General features: G+C 39.9%; 2 protein-coding genes across 2 annotated transcripts; one reads left to right on the top strand and one right to left on the bottom strand.

The window, feature by feature from the left end:
* Window positions 1-786: 786 nt before the first annotated feature.
* On the top strand, window positions 787-8,216 carry mfsd9 (major facilitator superfamily domain containing 9). The gene is made up of 6 exons (XM_053328964.1): window positions 787-896; window positions 3,803-3,890; window positions 4,529-4,572; window positions 5,710-5,839; window positions 6,363-6,572; window positions 6,656-8,216. The coding sequence occupies exons 1-6, from the start codon at window positions 810-812 to the stop codon at window positions 7,513-7,515; spliced, it is 1,419 nt and encodes a 472-aa protein (XP_053184939.1). The 5' UTR covers window positions 787-809; the 3' UTR covers window positions 7,516-8,216.
* A 1,191-nt stretch (window positions 8,217-9,407) lies between these two features.
* On the bottom strand, window positions 9,408-18,955 carry slc9a2 (solute carrier family 9 member 2). Its single transcript, XM_053328269.1, has 13 exons — window positions 18,691-18,955; window positions 18,327-18,541; window positions 17,992-18,240; window positions 15,645-15,895; window positions 15,334-15,551; window positions 14,587-14,786; window positions 14,182-14,271; window positions 14,027-14,097; window positions 12,562-12,729; window positions 12,343-12,448; window positions 11,101-11,217; window positions 10,816-10,903; window positions 9,408-9,823 (listed from the first exon to the last, which is right to left on the bottom strand). Exons 1-13 carry the CDS (start codon window positions 18,953-18,955, stop codon window positions 9,408-9,410), a joined length of 2,454 nt encoding a protein of 817 aa, XP_053184244.1.
* Window positions 18,956-20,111: the final 1,156 nt, after the last annotated feature.

Raw genomic sequence — 20,111 nt, forward strand, 5'->3', positions numbered from 1 at the left:
CTCTCTCTCTCTCTCTCTCTCTCTGTCTATATATGTATAAATATATATATGACTATAACTATGTGTGTGTGTGTGTGTGTGTGTGTGTGTGTGTGTGTGTGTGTGTGTGTGTGTGTGTGTGTGTGTGTGTGTGTGTGTGTGTGTGTCACTTGAAGTGGACCAAATACATGATACATGATTCTTAAATCATTTATACTGAGTGTATATTTCTGAATGTCTTAGTATAAACTCTTGGTATTTGACATACTACAAAACTAATTAGTTTTATTCTGCAATTCTACATACAATGTCATGTATTCTACAAGAGTGCTGGTATCATTGAATGACAAAATATATCAGACAAAAACCCAGAGAATTAAAAAAAATAATTTTGAAATACAAATAGTTATAAAAAAAAACTCTCATAGAGGGGAGGTTTTTGTCAATATTGTTTCAGGCAGAAATAATCAGTTTATCTTAATGAACGAGAAAAAAAACTGACAACTGACGTTGCAGAAGATACCAACTGTGAGAGCAGCCGCGGGGGAGTCAGACCAGACATATTAACAAATGAGCGCCCAAGAAATTAACCATGACACCTGCAGCCAGCTTTAAAGCCGGACACAGACTTTATATTCTTATGTAAATCGTCCACCACTTAGATCGTATACGTTTTTGCAGGCGGTTAAAACCAGGCACTTTAAGTCCCACCCCTCTGCCTGTGAGACTACTACCGGGACGCAGTCGTGTTTACTGTGTTTGATCCTCTGCTGTGGAAGATCCGATGAGCGCTTCCGTGTCGGCTGCAGCAGTGCTGTCACAGCGGGAGGATGAACAACCACAAATGTAGCACTTTATTTCAGAAAGCCAGGGGACGGACGAGGATTATACAGTGTATTTATGTGGTGGGCTTCATGGTGAGTAGCTAAGTGAGACCTGACGGTGTTGGTTGATTAACCTGCGCAGTGATCAATCACAGCTCAGACATATGATGTCATAAAGACGTGGAGTTACTTAGGAGGTGTTTCATGATTAACATTGCAAAACCTAACCGAGATACTTTGGAGTCATTTTAAATGTAATGTTTTAAATTTGTTTATACCAAAATCTATTTGGTCTTACTTTAGTCTTGCATCTTAAACATTTTATTTCTCTGATTGTTCTCCAGCAGCTAAATCATAGTAACCATAATCATAATTCTCTTTAACATGACTCCCACTCCGGACTTCGCAGGTTTTAAACCTTCGATAACCGTTTGTTTGTTTTGTTTTTGTTTTAAAGCTATCTTTAAAATGATTACATTGAACTAATTGGGATTGTTGGAGTTAGTGTGCTATTATATGCCAAATAGAAAAAATTGACAACATAACATTTAAAAAAAGATCCTAGACAAGCGTATACTTTGTGTAGGCTATACAGTGTATGTATATGTGCAGATACATGTGTTGGATTTGGATATTTTAGAATATGTCGCCCCAAAGTGATCAGATTTCCAGACACTGAAGTGTGATGGTATAAAACTCCTATTTGAAGTGGGCCAGTACTGACCCAGCAGATTCTGTGACCTGCAGTGATGGCAGTAGTACTCAGACTCTTTACTTAAGTAAAAGTAGCTTATCAATACCACAATGTAAAAAGTGCCTTATTACAAGTAAAAGTATAGAAGTATTACCAGATAAATTAACTTAAAGTACTAAATCAGGCTGTGACCGACATATTAAAATGCTGCATATGCATTGACTCATCAGTACTTTGTTAAATGTATTTAATATGCCAGACACTAAATGATCTGAGTCTTCCAATACTGCAGGTCATAGAAGCTGATGGGTCATTAAATACAGTGTGACACTCATTACTCTTTTCTGCCATCTCCATATTAGCTTCTCTGGACCATTCACAATGTCACTAAATAAACTAGTACCAAAGGGGTTCAAGGTGACTCTCAGCTGTTTCTATCTTGCCTGCCTGCTTTTCTCTGTCGAAGTCTAGTCTAAGTAATATTACATTAACCTTACATTAAGGTTTTCATCTAGTGTAGATCAGTGATTCTCAAATTGGAACGAAGGGCATCCTGTCCTGATGACTTCATTGCACACTAGAGCTAGTGTACAAAGTAGATAATTATCTGTTATCGAATAAGCTAATTGAAATGGTTGTCCCCTTGATTGAGTACAATTATGTTGTGAACATCAGTCTCCTAGTGTCTTTTATTCTTTTTAGAAATACAGAATGTAATGCTTAATAATTTGCTGTCCCGGCTGATAAAATGCCAACATGTGACCTAGGGGAGTACTGGCACCTACTTGTTTCCACTTCAAGCACTGTATAAAACATTGCAGGTTGACTTGACAGCTCTGAGAGGGTACTGAGGGTCTCTTCTTTAAAGCATCACTGTCAGTAAAATGTGTTGCAGCATGTACAGGCTCTTTTGCCTTTATTTTAGAGAGTAACTGGCAGAGAGGCTGACAGGAAACATGGAGAGGGGGGGGGGGGGGGGGGGGGGGGCTGCAGCAAAGGTCCCTGGCCGGATTCAAACCAGGGACGCTGCAATTATGTGGTATGCGCTCTAACCACTCAACCACCAGGGTACTTCATGTACAGGCTCTTTATAAGGACTAGGTGGATGCTGTGTAGGCAATGCAAAAACAATTCTTTGTAACTTTAAAGAAATATTGATGTTATTTGTTTATGTGATCAAAGTTTTTCAAGTCTGTCTTAAAACAATGTACAAGTGGCAAAATGAACATTGAAACCTGTTTTTCTTGCTGTAATCATTCCTCCTGTTCATACTGACCAAAAATCCACAGTCTTCCAATCAGTGTTGCAAATCCAGCTGCCTGAGTGTTAGATGGTGATAAACAGGTGGTTCATCCAACCACATAAAAAGTGTTTTTTGAAAGTGCCCTTTTCCAAGCAGTTTCTTCTCAGATGGTTCTATGTAATAAACCATCTGGTGCACCACATTTACTAGCTCTAAAATAAATATATATATTTGCTGTAACCTCAAGATATAATAAGATATATTAAAAAATACAATAAGAAAAGGAAAAAATATATAGGCAGCTGAGATATTGCACTCAAGGAAACACAAAGAGGGAATCTGATGCTAAAGAGACTGTGAATGTGGCAGATATCCACTTGATATGACTAACTCAGACTGCTGAAGCCTCATATAAGCTTCACATCTACTTTTAAATGATGTTTTTCTAAAAACTGACTGAATTTTGGCCTCCATCATTTACATTGAAAGCACATTTGAAGTATGCCAGTATCCAGGAGGATTGATTACAGTGTGGAAAACCTCTTTCACTGTTCATATGGTCACCTAACTGTTGTTTTAAGACAAACTTTAAAAGACTGTGAACCCATCCTTGAAGAGCTGACCTCCAGACATGCCTCAGAGAACTAATTTTAAGTATAAGCCTGCATAGTTGACGAAATGATCATCTAATTAAAGGTGACTAAAAGAATCCAGGCAGCTAGGGTTTTGGCTCAGGGAGCAGGCAGAAACTGCCGGGGACAGTAATATCATATGTCTGAATGTTAAGCAATTAGGGTAATGAGTAGTGTTAGAACATTGTATGAATTGCTGTGTGACTTTAATCAAGAGTTTGGCAAGAGCTGCTGTGATCTCAGAAATAGAGATAAACAGAATGAGCCAGTGTGCATCTATTCCTTTATACTAGCTTTATCTTTTGCTTTACATGTTTTCCTCTGCTCAGAGATTTGTAGTATGATTTTAAAAAATCCTTCAGGTGATGATTATAACAGCTGGATACCTCTGGCCTCATTCCTAATCCTCGTTATTTCCCTTTCACTTCAGGACTTGTTTGGGGTGAGCATGATCATCCCGCTGCTGAGCCATCACGTGAAAGCTCTTGGAGCCAGTCCCACTGTCGCTGGTATTGTAGGTAGGGTGTGTCCATTACTCTGAGTATTCTGTTCAAGTAGAGTTGTAGGGTTTCCTCTTATGCATAATGAAGTCACAGCCATGTAAACTCAAACAAATGATCATGTGTTTGCCAGGGTTAACTTAGACAGAGTAAAGAAACAAAACGTCAACTGTTGAATTCACAAAAAGTTGATTGACAACATTTCTAATAATCAGTTAGTCTTTCAAGTAATTCCAAATTCCAAATATTCAGTGGTTTCTTCTCAGTTGTGGGAATTTGCTGATTTTCCCTTTTTTTATTTTATTGTAAAATGTTTTAGACCTTAACATTTTGGGCAAAATAAGCAATTTAAATGTCATCTTGGGCTCTGGGAATGCTGAAAGTAATTACAGTATTAGTTACAGCCCTAACCCTAACCCTAAGCCCTAATTTAGTATCATGTTTAAAGCATAAGTGTCCTAAAATTATTGCTTGACTTGCAATATTTGAATGCAAAAATATCCTAAGACAGTTCATTATTAACAGTACGTCAGCATCACATACTCCTTTATCAGCGTCATCTCCAGCATGATTTTTCTTGGCTCAATGGATGTGAACAAACTGCTCTTTGCTCTATTCTACATTCACCAATGTACATATATCTGAAACTGTTTCAGGATCTACATATGGGATCTTACAGCTGTTCTCAAGCACTGTAGTTGTAAGTATTGACTTCGTCTTTTTCTCTCAAATAAGCTACCGGCCTCTCTCTAGCCTGAGGAGGCATGCTCACAGTTAGTGGCCAGAATGGTTGCATTCCATGTTATCTCTGGTATTTCATGAAAACAATAAAGGCTGTCTGTTTTAGGTTGATTGTGGTCACACGATGCACCCAGTCTCTGCACATTCACACACACACACACACACACACACACACACACACACACACACACGATACTCCTAGTAAGCCACAGACACACAAATATCACTTTTTTTTTTTTTTTGAACTCTTTGACATTCCCTGACTGGACACTGTGGAGACTTTGTTTAATCTGCAATCTAACCTCTGGATGGTATGAAGTATCAAAGCCTTCATCCAGTCATTCAAAACCACATCCAAACTGTTAAGAAATTACTCAAGCATCCCCAGTACTTCACAATAAGTGCTGCATCTGACGTAAGCTTCTCAGCTTTCTGACATCTCTCCACGACTGCCCACAGCTCCAGAAATTGGTTAAATTCTCAGGGGTCATGCGACAAATTAAACAGATAAGGAGTCATCTGTTGGCTCCCGTGTGCAGACCGGCTGAATCCTGATAAATGTGGGGATACGTGAACAGCTGGGTCTCTATGGAAATCCCACCAGGCTACATCCAGAACACAGCAAACTCAATTGGTCCTAATTTCATTATTTCGTCAGATGGGTGTGTGTGTGTGTGTGTGTGTGTGTGTGTGTGTGTGTGTGTGTGTGTGTGTGTGTGTGTGTGAGTGTGAGTGTGTGTGTGTGTGAGTGAGAGAGAGAGAGACAGGGCGAGAATTTAATAAAGTCTAACAGTTTAACAGTTGAGGTTACTTGTTTGAGGGGAAATGCAGGGTCTTGGGATTTTTGCTTCACTTTTGGAGTGCTCTGATGTCTCAGACTAACATGCACATGTTTCCAACACAAAGTCAGATTCCAAAGACAATATGGCCTTTCTGGCCTTCAGTTTTTCTTTGTCTCCAGTTGTTTATATCTGTCTTTAATCCAAGATCAATGAATTAGAATTAGGGCCTCAACTCCACTTGTCCATATTTGTCATAACTAGAAAGAGCCACAGTTTCTGGTGGTTATTTTTCATTTCCTGCATGTGATTGGCAGGGCAGCTGGAGTGATGTGGTGGGACGGCGATACTCTCTGCTGACCTGTCTGCTGTTGAGTGCACTCGGCTATGGTCTGCTCGGGATGTCCAGCAGTATCGCCTTGTTTGTGCTTGCACGGATACCTGTGGGTAAGTTGGACCACTGGCCAAGAAATCATGGCTCTTCCATGGTGCTGGAATTTAAATAAACCAAATCAAAAAAAAAAAGAAAAAGACAAAGACAATGCTGTGTAGCCAACTTAACTGTCAGACATTTCATATTCTTTTGAAGTAAAAGTAAAAAACTGCCTGTTTAAATTATTGGGAAAGGTAAGTTTGATTTACTGTCTAAATCATTGCTTGCTTTGTGATCTAACTCAAATAAATTAAAAACCTTATTAGGGATAGATCACAAACGTATGTTAATTTTCATTTAGAGGTTTACTTCTTCAAGTTCTACATAGAAAAAGAGTTCAAGGTTTTCTCCTCTTAGGTAAAATGAGCTTATTTCTAAATGTGTAAGCGCAATAAATCATAAATTTAACATTGTGTAATTCAGTTGCATTTTATTGCACTCTTAACTCACAGAGACAGGACGGAGTGCGCACAGCAGAAGTCAGTCAAGTCAGTTTCTTATTTTCAACGTTTGTTGGCTGTTTTTTTTTTGTCTCAGGGCTGTTCAAGCACTCACTGTCCATCTGCAGAGCCCTGCTGTCTGACCTGGTGTCTGAGTCAGAGCGCCCTCTGGTGATGGGACACTTTAATGCAGCTTCCAGTGTCGGCTTCATTTTGGGCCCTGTGGTGGGGGGCTATCTCACAGAGCACGAGGGTGGCTTCTATACCTCCTCATTCACCTGTGCTGCCATCTTCCTCATTAACGCAGGTAAGAAGAAAAAAGTTGGAGAGGAAGAAATGTTAACATAATTAATAGTATTTTAAATATTTATCTAACGTTTATTGTTCTAGGGTTGGTATGGATGCTACCATGGAGCGAGTCTCTACTACACCGTAATGGCATTAACTCCAGCAATAATACAAGTAAAGTTGACAACAACTGTCGTAAGTCCGTACACAATGGTTCTCATGCAAATAGCAACCATCCAGTGTTGGCAGCAGAGACTGACCCAGCCTACAGAGCTTCCACAAAGCACCAAGGTGGTCTGATGTCAAGGGAGGTGTCTCTGCTCCAGCCTGCCTGGAGACAACTATCTTCAGTGGGCTCCAAGATCCACATGGTGGCCTCCTCTGACATGTGGGACCTCTTTTTAGTGCGTCTATTGATGGCCATAGCTATCATGCTCTACTACAGTAACTTCTCTCTAGCCATGGAGGAGCGTTTCTCACTTAAACCAAAGGTAACAGGTTATCTGATCAGCTACAGCAGCACCTTAGGGGCCCTGGCCGGGTTTTTGGTGGGGCCAGTCACCCAGTTGTACGGCAACAACATGCCTGCTCTGCTGCTTCACTCCACAATGCTCACCTGTTTGTTAATTTTTCTGTACGCTGCTGCACCCAGTGTGTGGCAGGTGCTGCTCTCCTCCACATTCTTTGCCATTTCCACCAGCATTGGACGGACATGTATCACAGACCTGGAGCTGCAGAGGGGAGGGGTCCAGGCCAGCGGGACTCTGATCGGAGCTGGGCAGTCAGTTACCGCCGTTGGTCGAGTCCTGGCCCCGCTGCTCTCCGGTCTGGCCCAAGAGTTCAGCCCCTGCGGCCCCCCCAGTCTAGGAGTGGGCCTGGCTCTATCAGCTGTAGGTTTACTGCTTATCAGGATCCCCAAGTGGGATGGGAGAGGGGTGACAAAAATATTAAAAACACATTGAAAATCCACCAGTCAGAGAAGTGCTCTCATGAGGCCAGCTGTGAAGACAAACAGCAGACTCACAGTGGGAACAATGTTTCCCACCAGAGCATGTTTCCTGACTAAATGCCTTTTGCCTAACTTATCTGCAGATGGGATGACATCACAAGGTAAAAAATGGCTCAAAAAACACCAGCAAGGCAGTCCTTCTCTCAGGTAGATGGATTCAAAAATCAAGTGCAGCATTGAGATGAGGACAGGGCTGAGAAACATATGGCTCGTGTTGGCACATATTATTTTGGACAACTTTGTTTGGCAACAATGCACACTTTGATTTTAATGTAATTTTATAACCACTGTATAGTCCAAATTCTGTTAACGTCACATCCTGTCAGCCTGCTGTTGATTATTACAAGTCTAAAGAACATTTACTGCATCACCAGAAGATGGTGATCCTCCTTTGACATCTAAGGCCATAATACTTCAGACATTCATAAATAAGTTGGAACCAGTGATTACTGTGGTGAAATCAGGCTCCCAGAACACACTAATGCACTTCTGGAGTAGCCAGAAGCCACCAGTGCCAGCTGTTTCTCCACATGCACTACATCATGAATGGTTCCTAATGTGGTATATGAGCAAATGTTTGCTCTGGTTTCTGACTCTTTACTGTTAAACTGAACTTATAAGTTTAAATTTTTAAGATTTTAAGAAATTCTTTGTTTGGGGGTCCAACTGTATAGTAAGTATCACTTAATGTGATACTTACTAATGATAAACTGTATACATGTATGTATGGAGGTTATTGAATCCATGAAGTACATGCCAGATTCATTCACTAAGTCACAGTGAATAAAATTTGTTTTGTATGAGTCGATGTTTTTTTGAGTTGTATATGAAACATTGATATTAATACTGCAGTCTTGGTGTTATGTTCAACTCTCTGTCATATGCACTTCTTCACCATCGTCTGTGGATGGTGCCTTTAGTTTCACCTTTACATTTATACATTTACAAAGCTATACTGTATCTTTTTTTTTAATACAGAGTGCTTCATATGGCTTTAGAAAAAACATTGAACATTTATTACAGTAAAAAAAAAAGCAATGCAGTCATTCAGATTTGTGAGGTCTATAAGCATAACAGATGTACAGAGGGCCTCCAGTTAATCCAAGGAGTACTTTGTACTGCACAGCAATAATTCCTCAACTGAATGTACAAAACTTGCATCCTCAATGGCACAACTAACACGCAATTGGTGATAAAAATACAAAAAAAAACATTTAACAAAATAATTAGTCACATTAAAGTTGTTTAAATTACATTACCTTCAAACATTTAAAAAAACATCCTAGTGGTTGATAAAAAGTATTTAAAATCACACTGGTGTAAAAGGTTGCAATAAATTCTGTAGTGCACTGTGCTTCTTCCTGTGCATTGACACTGACTGTGAGCTGGAGAGCCAGCATCGTTACAACTTATACTGAAAGTCTGTTCTCTTAGAAGAAATAAAAAGACCTCCAGGGTTAGTGTACTTGGCTTTAAATGACCAGTGTGTAGGATTTAGTGGCATCCAGTTGAGAGGTTGCAGATTCCAACGAACTGAATGCCCCTCCTTTTCCAAGCTTGTAGGAGAAGCTATGGTGGATGGTTAAATATCTAGAGCCAGTGTTTGGTTTGTCTGTTCTGGGCTACTGTAGAAACATGGTTGTGTAATATGGCAGGCTCCGTAAAAGAGGACCTGCTCTCTATGTAGATATAAAGGTGATTATACACTAATTAAAAACATACTTATGAATATTGTATCTATCTGTCCCTTTAAAGTGGTATGAATACACTGTTAGATGTGGATTTATTAAGAACCTAAGACTTATTTAGCGGCAGTCCGGCTGCTACTGAAAGCCCAGGGACAATTTACTTCTTTTTAGGGTTCCACTGAGGCCGTCTGAGTAGAGGGTTTCGTGTCTCATTGTCTCTGGGTTCAACAGCCCAAGCTGGGGGTGGAGATGAAGGCTGCTGCTCCACATTTTCTGCTTCATGATCCCTGTTTGTTAAGTTATCTGAGGAGCCGTTGTCATTAACAACGGCGGGGTTAAACTGGCGGCGAGGAACGGGCACACGGGAGTCACTGGAGGAGGAATTTAATCTGGACATGCCACGCCCCGTCGCGCCTCCCTCAACCCCGCTTTCGTCCAGGAAGTTAACAGAGGGTGCTTCTTTTAGGGTGTCCAGCCTGCGTAGAGGCATCATGGCTCTGGAGGAAGAGCGTGCGGGACCCAACCGAGAGCGTCGTGTGGGGTAGGCCACCTCTGATACAGTTTCCTGATCATCTGGGACAGGTGGAGAAAATGTTGGGAAAGCTTAGGTGAATTCAATCATGCTAAAATGAACACTCTTGCCCCTACAACACCCTGAGATGATGATACATCTGGTCACACATGTACCAGCACTTTGCACTACCTGTTCCCTGTAAACACATTAGCATTTTATGATTGTTTCATGATGTTTTTATGTTGTAAATATGTCTTTTGTCTGTCTTTACGTGGAAATGACTGACCGGTTTGAATATGGAATCTCGCTTCTTTTTATGCTGAGAGTATATTTGAAAGTGACAAAAAAATGTATTCTAAAATTAATTCAAAAAAAAACTTTGGAATTTGGTGCTAAAAAGACTCTAAATGTGTCAGATATCCACTTGATATAACTAATTTAGACTGCTGAACTCAGACTCATTTTTGCTCTCATCGCTTACATCAAAAGTACACATGAAGGGGATTTTTTATTATGCTCAGGAGGAAGGATTACAGCGAGGAAAACTTCATATGTGCCCCTGACTGTTGTTTTCGAACAGTCTTCTAAAAAAAAAGTGTAACCTATCCTTTAACCCATTAAAACTCATTGACTTACTAGTGGGTGTGAACTTATGTTGTGCAACTAAACATTGTTCAAAACTGCAAAACTTTATTTTAGCATCTAGAAAAGATCCAAAACTTTCCAGTGATATCAAATATTATAGACTGAATTTTGGGCAAATGTGTATGAAAGTGTAAACATCATACAGCTCAAATAAAGAGCTGGAACAAGCTTCTACACAACTTAAAACACGAGCAATTTCCATTAGCTAAAGAGAGCAATATAGTATGGTCAAAAGCTCAGGAAAAAGTTAACAAGTGAGCTTTGAGTTTAAAATATTTTTATCAGACTCTATGTGACACTGTCAGGCATCAGGCAGTGTGGAAGAAGATGAATTTTTACTACTTGAGGGGAAGTAAAAGATGGAAAATTGGATGTGAAGGTGTTTGATGTAGTTTGAGAAGCTTACCTGTATAGCTCAGCCTCTCAGCAGGAAACTTTGAGTCCAGACTCTTCCCAGCAGGAAGAGAGAAGTACTTATGAGATTTGGGCACCACCTGAGTATAACAGGAAGTAAAACAGCAGTAGTGATAAGTGGATAGGAAAAATAAACAAAGAGAACCTTTCATCTCAGTGTAGTGAATACTCTATTTCTCAAGAGGTTCAATTATGCTTTTAACTAAGAGGATGAGAGTCTCCATTGCAAGACTCGTGCAATACTTAAGGTCAATAGAGTACAGAGTTACTTGCTTACCGTTGTCTGAAAGCTGCCAGGTCGGAGACTGCGGCGGATGCTAGCATGGCGTCTGATCAGTATCTCTTTGCTGTGGCGGTCGTTGGGCAGGGCATGCTTATGTGTGTATTCCACAGTCTGATTAAAGGAAACAAAGATACAAGAGAACACATTATATACACGCACACACACCATCTCAAAGTTGATATAGACTGTTGGTTGACGCTTCCAAAATAAAGATGCCACCATTTTAGACATGTCCATCTGTATCTAAGTCACAATGGCCACACCTTGAGGTCAGTAAAATCTACTGATGGTGGAGACAACAAAGACTGGAGACAGTTAAGATGCTCTGAGGGGAGAGGGCATCCTTTAAAACTTAGATTGCTCAACCAAAACAAGCCACACCTGTCTGAACAGCCAGGGTCCATGTCTGTGGATTATAGCACTGAGAGAATCCATCACTGTCAACATAGTCATTTCTATCCTGTAGCTATTAGTACAACCTAGAGCAAACATAAATGACCATTGTTGTAAAGGTCGCCATTGTTTTCTTATGCTCCCGTCTGCTGTGTTTTACAAGAGGTTGATATGGTCAGAGAGACTTGAAAAGAGGGGTTATTAAAACTATCAGACAATTTGTCTACCCAAGAACAGAAGCACATGCTCCCTATTTGTCTATAGATCAAAGCGTCTCTGGGAGCCTCCCTGAGTCCCTGAGGATGATGTCACTTATGGAAAAGTACTGCCGGCCACAGTCTGTGGCTATGCAAAACAGCGTTGAGTTTCGGTGTTTGGAGTAATCACACTCTCAATCTCAAATTTAGATAAAAGGTGTCGTTTAGTTAGCTTTGGTGATAAGAGACAGATATATTTGGGATCACAGGATTTTATGTAAAAAAAAAAAAGTATGCCGTGTTTTTTTTTTGCCTTTTTATATTGCTACTGCTATTTCATGTAAAACGCAAAGAGGAGCTACTGATTTGGACAAAGTTGACCTTAAGTGTCTTCATTTTGGAAGATGCTGTTCTTGGATCCAACCGGGCAAAACAAAAGTTTAAATTTCACTTTACTGTATGGACTGTAAGCAAACGTTTACCACGACTCAAGTGCAAATTAACAAAGACTGGTAGTAGCTTTCTGAGAATCACACAGTGTCTATCAGAGCTTTTAGATTAAGAGTCCGTTAGTGGTTGCTGGTAAAAAGAAAAAGAAAACAAAAACAAAACAAACAAACAAACAAAAAAGAATTGAGCATCTCACCCGTTGCCTGATCTTGTACATGTTCTTGGACAGGATTTCGTGCATGTTCTTTAGGTCCCCAGCCAAGAACTTCTTCTTAGGTTTAGCAGAGCCTTTCTTTTCCTCACTATAAAAACCAGAGACAACAAACTGCTAAGTCACTTTACCCCTGTGATGTGAACAGGCAATAAGGAGATAGTGTGATAGTCAGAAAGAGAGGAAAACATAATGCTGTCATACTATAGAGACACGACGGACGGGGAAGCGCTAATGTCTCCGGCCACATTGTCCAGGATCTCCATGGCGTTCTGCAGCTCCAGCTTTTTGTATAGTGCCACAATGCTAGACTCAGCTCGGCTGTCCCGGATCAGGATCTTACGCAGAATTCGATTGTTGAACTTCATAAACCTGGCATTGAGAGAAAAGAGATTGGACTGATTAGCTTCTTATCCTTTCAACTGTTGATCATTCACTATATTTCAAAAGTTTACATACACATCTAATTTAAATAAATGTCAGAAATGTGTTCCTTTTTATATGTGGACAAGAACATTTGAGGAGCAGAAGGTTACAGGACAGTTTAAACTCATCATATTTATCATTTCCGGGGTTGCAAATATTATACCGTTAAAGTGCTGGTTTTGTACTTTTTTATCTTTATTGCAACTTATCGCCTCACTTTATTTGTGCCTCTATTCTTGTCTCAATACACATTGCACTTACTATATAATTATATATTATACTTTATACTATATTATACAATTTGCATCGGTGCATATAGTATTCATCCCCTTTTATTTAGCTTTGGTTTTTTCATGCATCGTCTTATGTATAGTAGATTTTTTTAACTTTATCTGCACAATGTGTATTATGTTTTCAGTCACTGTGACACTTTAATTTCCCTGCATGAGATCAGTGTGCTTTTTTTAAGCTTATCTTATCTTTAATGTTTTGCAGTTGAGCAATAGAAACTAAAGATGTTGTTTGCATCTCAGATAAAACAAGATGAATGATACTATGTGTTCTAAAATGTGCCATTTCTCAACTTTGTCATGAAGATATAATATTCATGGGATTTTTTTTACTACTATATGTTTTGTGTTATTATCTTGCACTCGATGTACATGCATGCATTATGTTTGAACAGTAGAGTCCAAAAGTCTGGGACCACTTTCCGATTCAAGGGAATTTTGAACCCTAATGTATGTCAACAATATATGGTACTAAAGCTTACATACACCATATATACTACAACATTGTAGGTTCCCAATGAAAACTGACTACATTTTATAACATGTGTGATATTTATTCATTTTCATATAGTCTGAAAAATGGTGTGAGGGGAAATGTGAGGACGGTATGGAGGAACTAAGCAAACCATTTCAGTAGACAACAGACTAGCTGTTGACGGTAGAAGCTGAACATGACACCAAGGTCTGGTTATGCTGTCAACATTCCCACACAGCGCCATCCTGAACAATAGCATAGTCAAACAAAACCACAAACAAGGAAACTGAGAGCAGGTAAACTAAAACTAACTTCCCCCTTCCAGTTTCACTTGAGTTTTTTTTTTTTTTTTTTTTTTTGAGTGATGTGTACATTTTGTGGGTTACTTGTGACTGTAGATATGTAATGTCATCAGTATACTGGCAATAGCTTATATTGAAGGCTAACTTTAAGCAACAGCAGGAGAGAAAGTTCTTACTTGTCCTTCCAGTAGAAGTGGCTCCATTGTCCACAGAGGTCCTCAATACCAGCTATGGTATGCTCCATGAGCTGAGAGCAAAGTCAGAGCTATTAAAACTGTGTGCAAAAACATACCATCCACCAAATGTAAAACAGTTCCAATCCGTGTCTTACCCTACAGTGGACTTCTACATTGATTGTGTCGAGATTGCGGTTTGTTCTGCGGACATTGATGTAGTTAATTAGAGGTCGAATACTGATGCCCTGTGGATGGAGACAACAAAAATCACAGATTCAGAAGAACCCTGAAAAACATTAGAAGACTTTTAAAATCCTTTAGAAATGCCAAAAATGAAATCATTTGAAAATCAAATGGCCAAATCAGGGTTCAGATGTAGCTTTTAAATCATGTGTTGTGTTCCTGCTTTAACAGAAACATGTCACAACACAGCGACTATTCTCTTGCAAGACTCTAATTTCTATTTGAGACTCTATCACTCAACTTCAAATTTCAGACAAAGCGTTTTCTATTTCCTTCGGCCTCGTCTACAACAACATAGAACATAGATGCTCTCTTACCTGAAGAAAGACAGTGAAGAGGATAATAGCAATGGTGGCAGTGACAAAGAGCTGCTTGCGGGCAATGGTATCAGGAAGAGTGAAAGCCAAGGCAAATGAAATTGCACCTCGCAGACCACCGTATGCCAAACCAAACTGATCTTTCATGTTAAATGGGATGGTGCGGAAAGGGTTAATGATCTGAGTCAGAACCAAGACACCTGACATGGAAGAGAAGAAAAATATCAAGATGTTAGTTTTTCTTTCAGAAGTTTGGTTGTTAGCCAATTTAATGCATTAATAAAATGTTTTATACTGGATAAAATCACCATGTTTAATCCCCTAAGCGCTGTGGAGCTTTGTTACATCTTTCAGCTCATTGTTTTGGTTCATTCTTACAGTTCCAATCAACCTTGTTTCTAGCAGAAAGCAGCTTTTTTTTTTAGCAATACTGCTCTAAAAAGCCTTTCTAAGACCAAAACAGAGCTAAAAAGAGAGTTAACATTGGACTCTAATTTATTGATTACATTCAGTTACAACATTATGCACTGTTCATATCTCAGTGTTGTGTTTTAAGCTTGTTTTGCTGCCCTCCAGTAACAAATAAATAAAAGCAGCTTTAAAGTTTAAGTCAGTGTCTGGACTTAAACAGACACTCTGCTCATAGATACTGAGGTTAACAGTTAATCCTGCATCAAGACCTCAGACACAAAGTCAAACAAAACCTGACCTCTTCCATGACACAGATAACCCCTTCCCTCTCCTTACCCAGGCCTCTCCATACGAAGGCGAACAGCAGTGTGAACAGGATGTAACCCCAGTTCCACTCGTGTTCTGTTGTTATGGTGACGACCCCCAAGAAGAAGAAGATGAGGGTCTCAGAGATGGAGCCAAGCATCTTGACCACATGGCGGATGGTGGTGCAGGAACGCTGGGAAACGTTTTCCTCCACATAGTACTTCATGGTGAGGGCACAGGTCACAATGCTGCAGAAACACAGGACACATTAGTATTTTGCAGTTTTAAAACTTCCTGTCATTAAAATATTTAGAGTAGCAAAATCTTTCAAATTTACTCACGCCATGATGGATGAGATGGCGAAGAGCTCAGCCACCAGATAGGCAAGGTAGCTGTACATGAATATGAAGAGCGGCTCGATTTCTCGAACTTTGGAGGTGAATCTTGTGGTGAAGGCGGCCACAAACCCAAAGAGAACGCCGAAGCCCATCCCACCGAGCCCGACCACAAAAAAACGTGCTACCCCCAGGAACACGTCCACTGGCGCCACCTCCGGCATATCTGCCACGAAATTGAACATGTTGTACAGCACCTGAAACATGCGCACAGACATGTTGAAGCACACATGCAGAGACACAGGTTTCACGTAGACTACATGAACGCACTCTCAGCTCTGTGGACAACCAGCCCACACGTCGCTGTGAGAGGTCATGTGTGGTCTCAGGGGCTGAGGCCTCTAATGACACATTTCAAGATAAAAATGATTAATTGAAATATTTACTCTGCACTGTTTGCAATTTGATAATGTCATATCACCAAGCACTCCGAATGAGTCACGGAAAAGGAGCATTTGCAAGAGTGACTGCCTTTGTTCCTTTTCTTTGTGATCTTCCTAAGCTACTGACAATGAATGAGGTTAGTTTTTTCCTTTACTATTTTTTCCACAGTGATGTTTTATGGAGTTTTGGAATACATTAAAAGCAAGAAATCTGTAAATATTGACGTAACATGGAGCAATTGGTTTGTCTCGAAACTATTTGTCAGGTATACATATGTGCATGGAAACAAGCTTTGACTGCTTTATTCATTCCTTCTGTTCATAATGACCATTAGAAGATCCCTTACTAATGTACTTTAGGGAATGTCACTCTCTGTTAGTATCACTCCACTGCAGCTCAACAAGGAAACAAAGATAGGGAGTTTTGGCAGATATCCACTTTATTAGTTTTATGAATATTGTTCACCTACACTGAAAGCACGAGGAAGATATCTTATCAGTATGAACAGGAAAGCAAGAAAAACCTGTTAGTGTATATATGGATACCCAACTATTGTTTAAAAACAAACTCAACTAATTGTGAACCTTTCCTTTAAGTGAGGAAAAAACTAATTTGGTTCAAGAAAAGCTGGTAATATTTATTATTGTTCAAATCCTATGAAAAGACAAAAGGTTAGTTCTCTCAATAGTTTCCTCTCATCTCCTGGCTGGTTTGTTCCCACTAAACCTTAAAAACAGACAAAGACAAATCATTTTAATGCTTTCCTAAAACAGATGAGCACTGTAGATTTGAGCAAACATCACTCAGTCTGGAGACAGCAGTGCATTTGTTGGTAACTATTGTCAACCTCAATTTAATACGCATTTGGTGTGCTGGTATTTACTAATGGGAAAACTTCAACATCTTTCACCTCACTACTGATTGAAGCCGTCTTAGCAAATTGGAAGTATTTGCACTACTGTCAAATACTATATTTTACTTGATTGGCGCAATTCTGCAAGACAAGAAAGCTCTCGGTGTTGACCACACCTCCTGTGTAAATGTTTGTCTTCACTTTCTGCAGCAGCTCTGCTACTGACGTAGCAAACAAAAGGGTCACCACACCAAAGCTAAGAGCAGTTTCATTTAGGTGGGTGCGTTAAAGCACAATAAAAAATAAGGGGCGAGGGGGAAATTTGAGCATAGACCAACTTCAGTCCAGTTTCAGACGATGCCAACTCCTCCCACACAGCCAACAGTAACTTCAGAAACTGGTTTGGCAGCATCTGAGCAAACAACTCCCAACAATAGATGATCCTGGTCTGTTAACACATATGTTTGGTGTCTCCAATAACATTCCCTAACATTTATCTGTTTACCTGTGCGATCCTGCCAATGCACCCTGTATTCATGCATGCATATTAACCCAGAAAGAATTAATTGTACAGTATCTGGTGAAACCTGAGCACCTTCAGAGAAAGAATAGAAAAGCTCCAGACAACACAATAGTGGATCTTCCATTTCATGTAATAGCAGTTTGAAACTAAAGGCACAAAGCAGGGTCTTAAAAGGTGGGTAGGGCTACAATAGTCTCCATAAAAGACAATGAAAAGAAAATATGGACCTTATATCTATGGACCTTAGATCTAATTCAATTCACTTTGTCTGTGTTCTGTGCTACTAGCTGGCTGAAGGACATTCCCCCTGATCAATGTTTTCTCTTTACACAGTTAAGGGCCCACTGGCAGGCCATTGTTCAGAATAATGTCACAACATACTATAAATGACTTGTTATTATAACAAGCACTAGACCTGGGGGGAGCAAACACTGGCCTACATGTTGAAGCAAGTCACCTTCAACTTTTTAAACTCCAGTCAGGTTACTCCAGTCTGAACAAATTTAAGAGGAAATCTGCCTCAGTCAACTCACCACAGTGACAGCATCATTGAAGAGGCATTCCCCGAACACCACAATGTAGAGCTGCTCGTTGACAGACACATCCTCAAACACACTCAGCACAGCCACGGGGTCCACAGCCGAGATGATGGTGGCAAACAGCAGGTTCTCCTGGAGGTTGATGTCCTGCACACCAAACGCCTCAATCTGGCAGATGGCAAACAGAGACATGCCGATGCCAATGCTGTTCCACAGAGTCCCCACTACTGCAAACCATAGCACCTGCACACAGAAAAAACATGTGTCACATAGAAATAGAATGAGAGAAAGAAGATGACTTTGTTTTAGGAATATGTGTTGGAACGTACTGTGCCGATGTTCTCAAAGAAAGGTCTAGTGGGCATGAAGTAGCCTGAGTCAAGGACAATCGGGGGGAGCATGTAGAGGAAGAAGACATTGCTGGAGAGAACAGCAGGGGGCTCCTCATGGACAGAGTGCATGATGCCTCCCACAATCAAACCAATGCTGATCAGAAGGCATGTCTCTGGCACCCACACAGTGATCTTGTGGTACACATGGAAACCTGAGAAAAGAGGAAAAACAATGTTTATAACACAAACAGGAGCAGGACCAGGCTTACATCATTATCAAAGGCTCACATCTACCATGGGTAAAGTTTTTACATAGATTTGGATCTTGGTGTGTCAGTAAAATGTTTGAGCATATACTCACCAATCTTTGCAAATGAAGCTAGCAGCACCCAAAGAGTGATCTCAAATGGTATCTGTATTCTTGGGTAATCCATAGTAAACACAGGCATATTTGGCTGTACTGCCTCTGGAAAGGCTTGTGGATTATCAATAGGTTTAACCGGGGGCACAATGGTGACACCGGCGGTCGGTTTGGGTTGGATTTCTCCTCTGGAGCCATTTAGAAGAGTTAAAACGGTGCAAATTACAAGTAAAACTCCTGCTCGTCTGGTCATATTTGAATCCATTTTGCACAACAACAAAAACCCCACAGCTGTTGAACAATAATCCAAACTGATGTAAATATCCACGTCGTTGAGATCACTCCATCCAATTTAAGGGACAAAATCAATCGAGGTAAGAAGATTTATCTCCAAAGAGTTGATTATGTTATTTCCTGTCATCTCCTCATTCTTCAAATTTAAGTGAAAATTGCCTTAATTGTATTTTCTACAGAGCTCTTTTAAAAGTTGTATGTTTCGGGTGAGTCTCCTTCCAACTGTGGGGCAACACACCTGTGTAGTCTACCTGTTCATGAGTTCCGATACGGGCTGGGCGCGGCCCAGAAGCCCGCTATGTGATTGGCTGTCATTAGAAGCAAATAAAAAGGTGGGACGAGATTTGTCTTCAGGCCATACAAGAGCCAGGCTTCAGTTTCGGTGACAAAGCTCCCAAATCTGCACTGTAGTTTCAAATTTCACTTGCGATAAAAGCAGTTTCAGTAACACAGTAACAGTAACACTCAATTATGTATCCACAACGTCCTAATAATTTCTCATCTGAGGGACCTTTGGGACCTTTGACCCATGACGTCAGTATTTCTAAACTCTTAAAACTCAAACGATGAGCTCTTGAGTACAAGTACACAGTTCGACGTCTTTTTTCTGTGGTGTAAACGTGATAAACATGTGATGATCAGGGATGTGAAAGTGAGTAGATTATCAGGGACAGCTGCACATTATTGTGAGCTTCAGACTCTATCACTCCACATTCAGCTGTTGCCAAAACATTATTCATTCATGTCACTATAATGACACAAAACCACAACCTTTCCACAATTATTATCATTATTATTATTAGTAGTAGTAGTAGTAGTAATACTAGCAGTAGTAGTTTCATGCCTGTAACTGTTCAACTGATCTACACTGTTCTCATATCAAACTGTGCTTAATTATATGTAGTTTTATTTATTTACATTATTGTCACATCTTCTACAATTTTTATTTATTCATATGTCCATGTGGATTGCAAATGTATGTTATGGCTTTTATTATTACATTATTTAAGTACATTTTTTATTTACTAATGTTTAAATAAAAAGACATAGACTTCCATTGTATTTTTAAGTCAGCCACTGTGTACTACATTTAAATTTCAAAATTCTTAGTTTGACATGTTGACCAA

This window comes from Scomber japonicus, chromosome 11, assembly GCF_027409825.1.
Source record: "Scomber japonicus isolate fScoJap1 chromosome 11, fScoJap1.pri, whole genome shotgun sequence".
In the NCBI taxonomy this organism is placed as follows: Eukaryota; Metazoa; Chordata; class Actinopteri; order Scombriformes; family Scombridae; genus Scomber; species Scomber japonicus.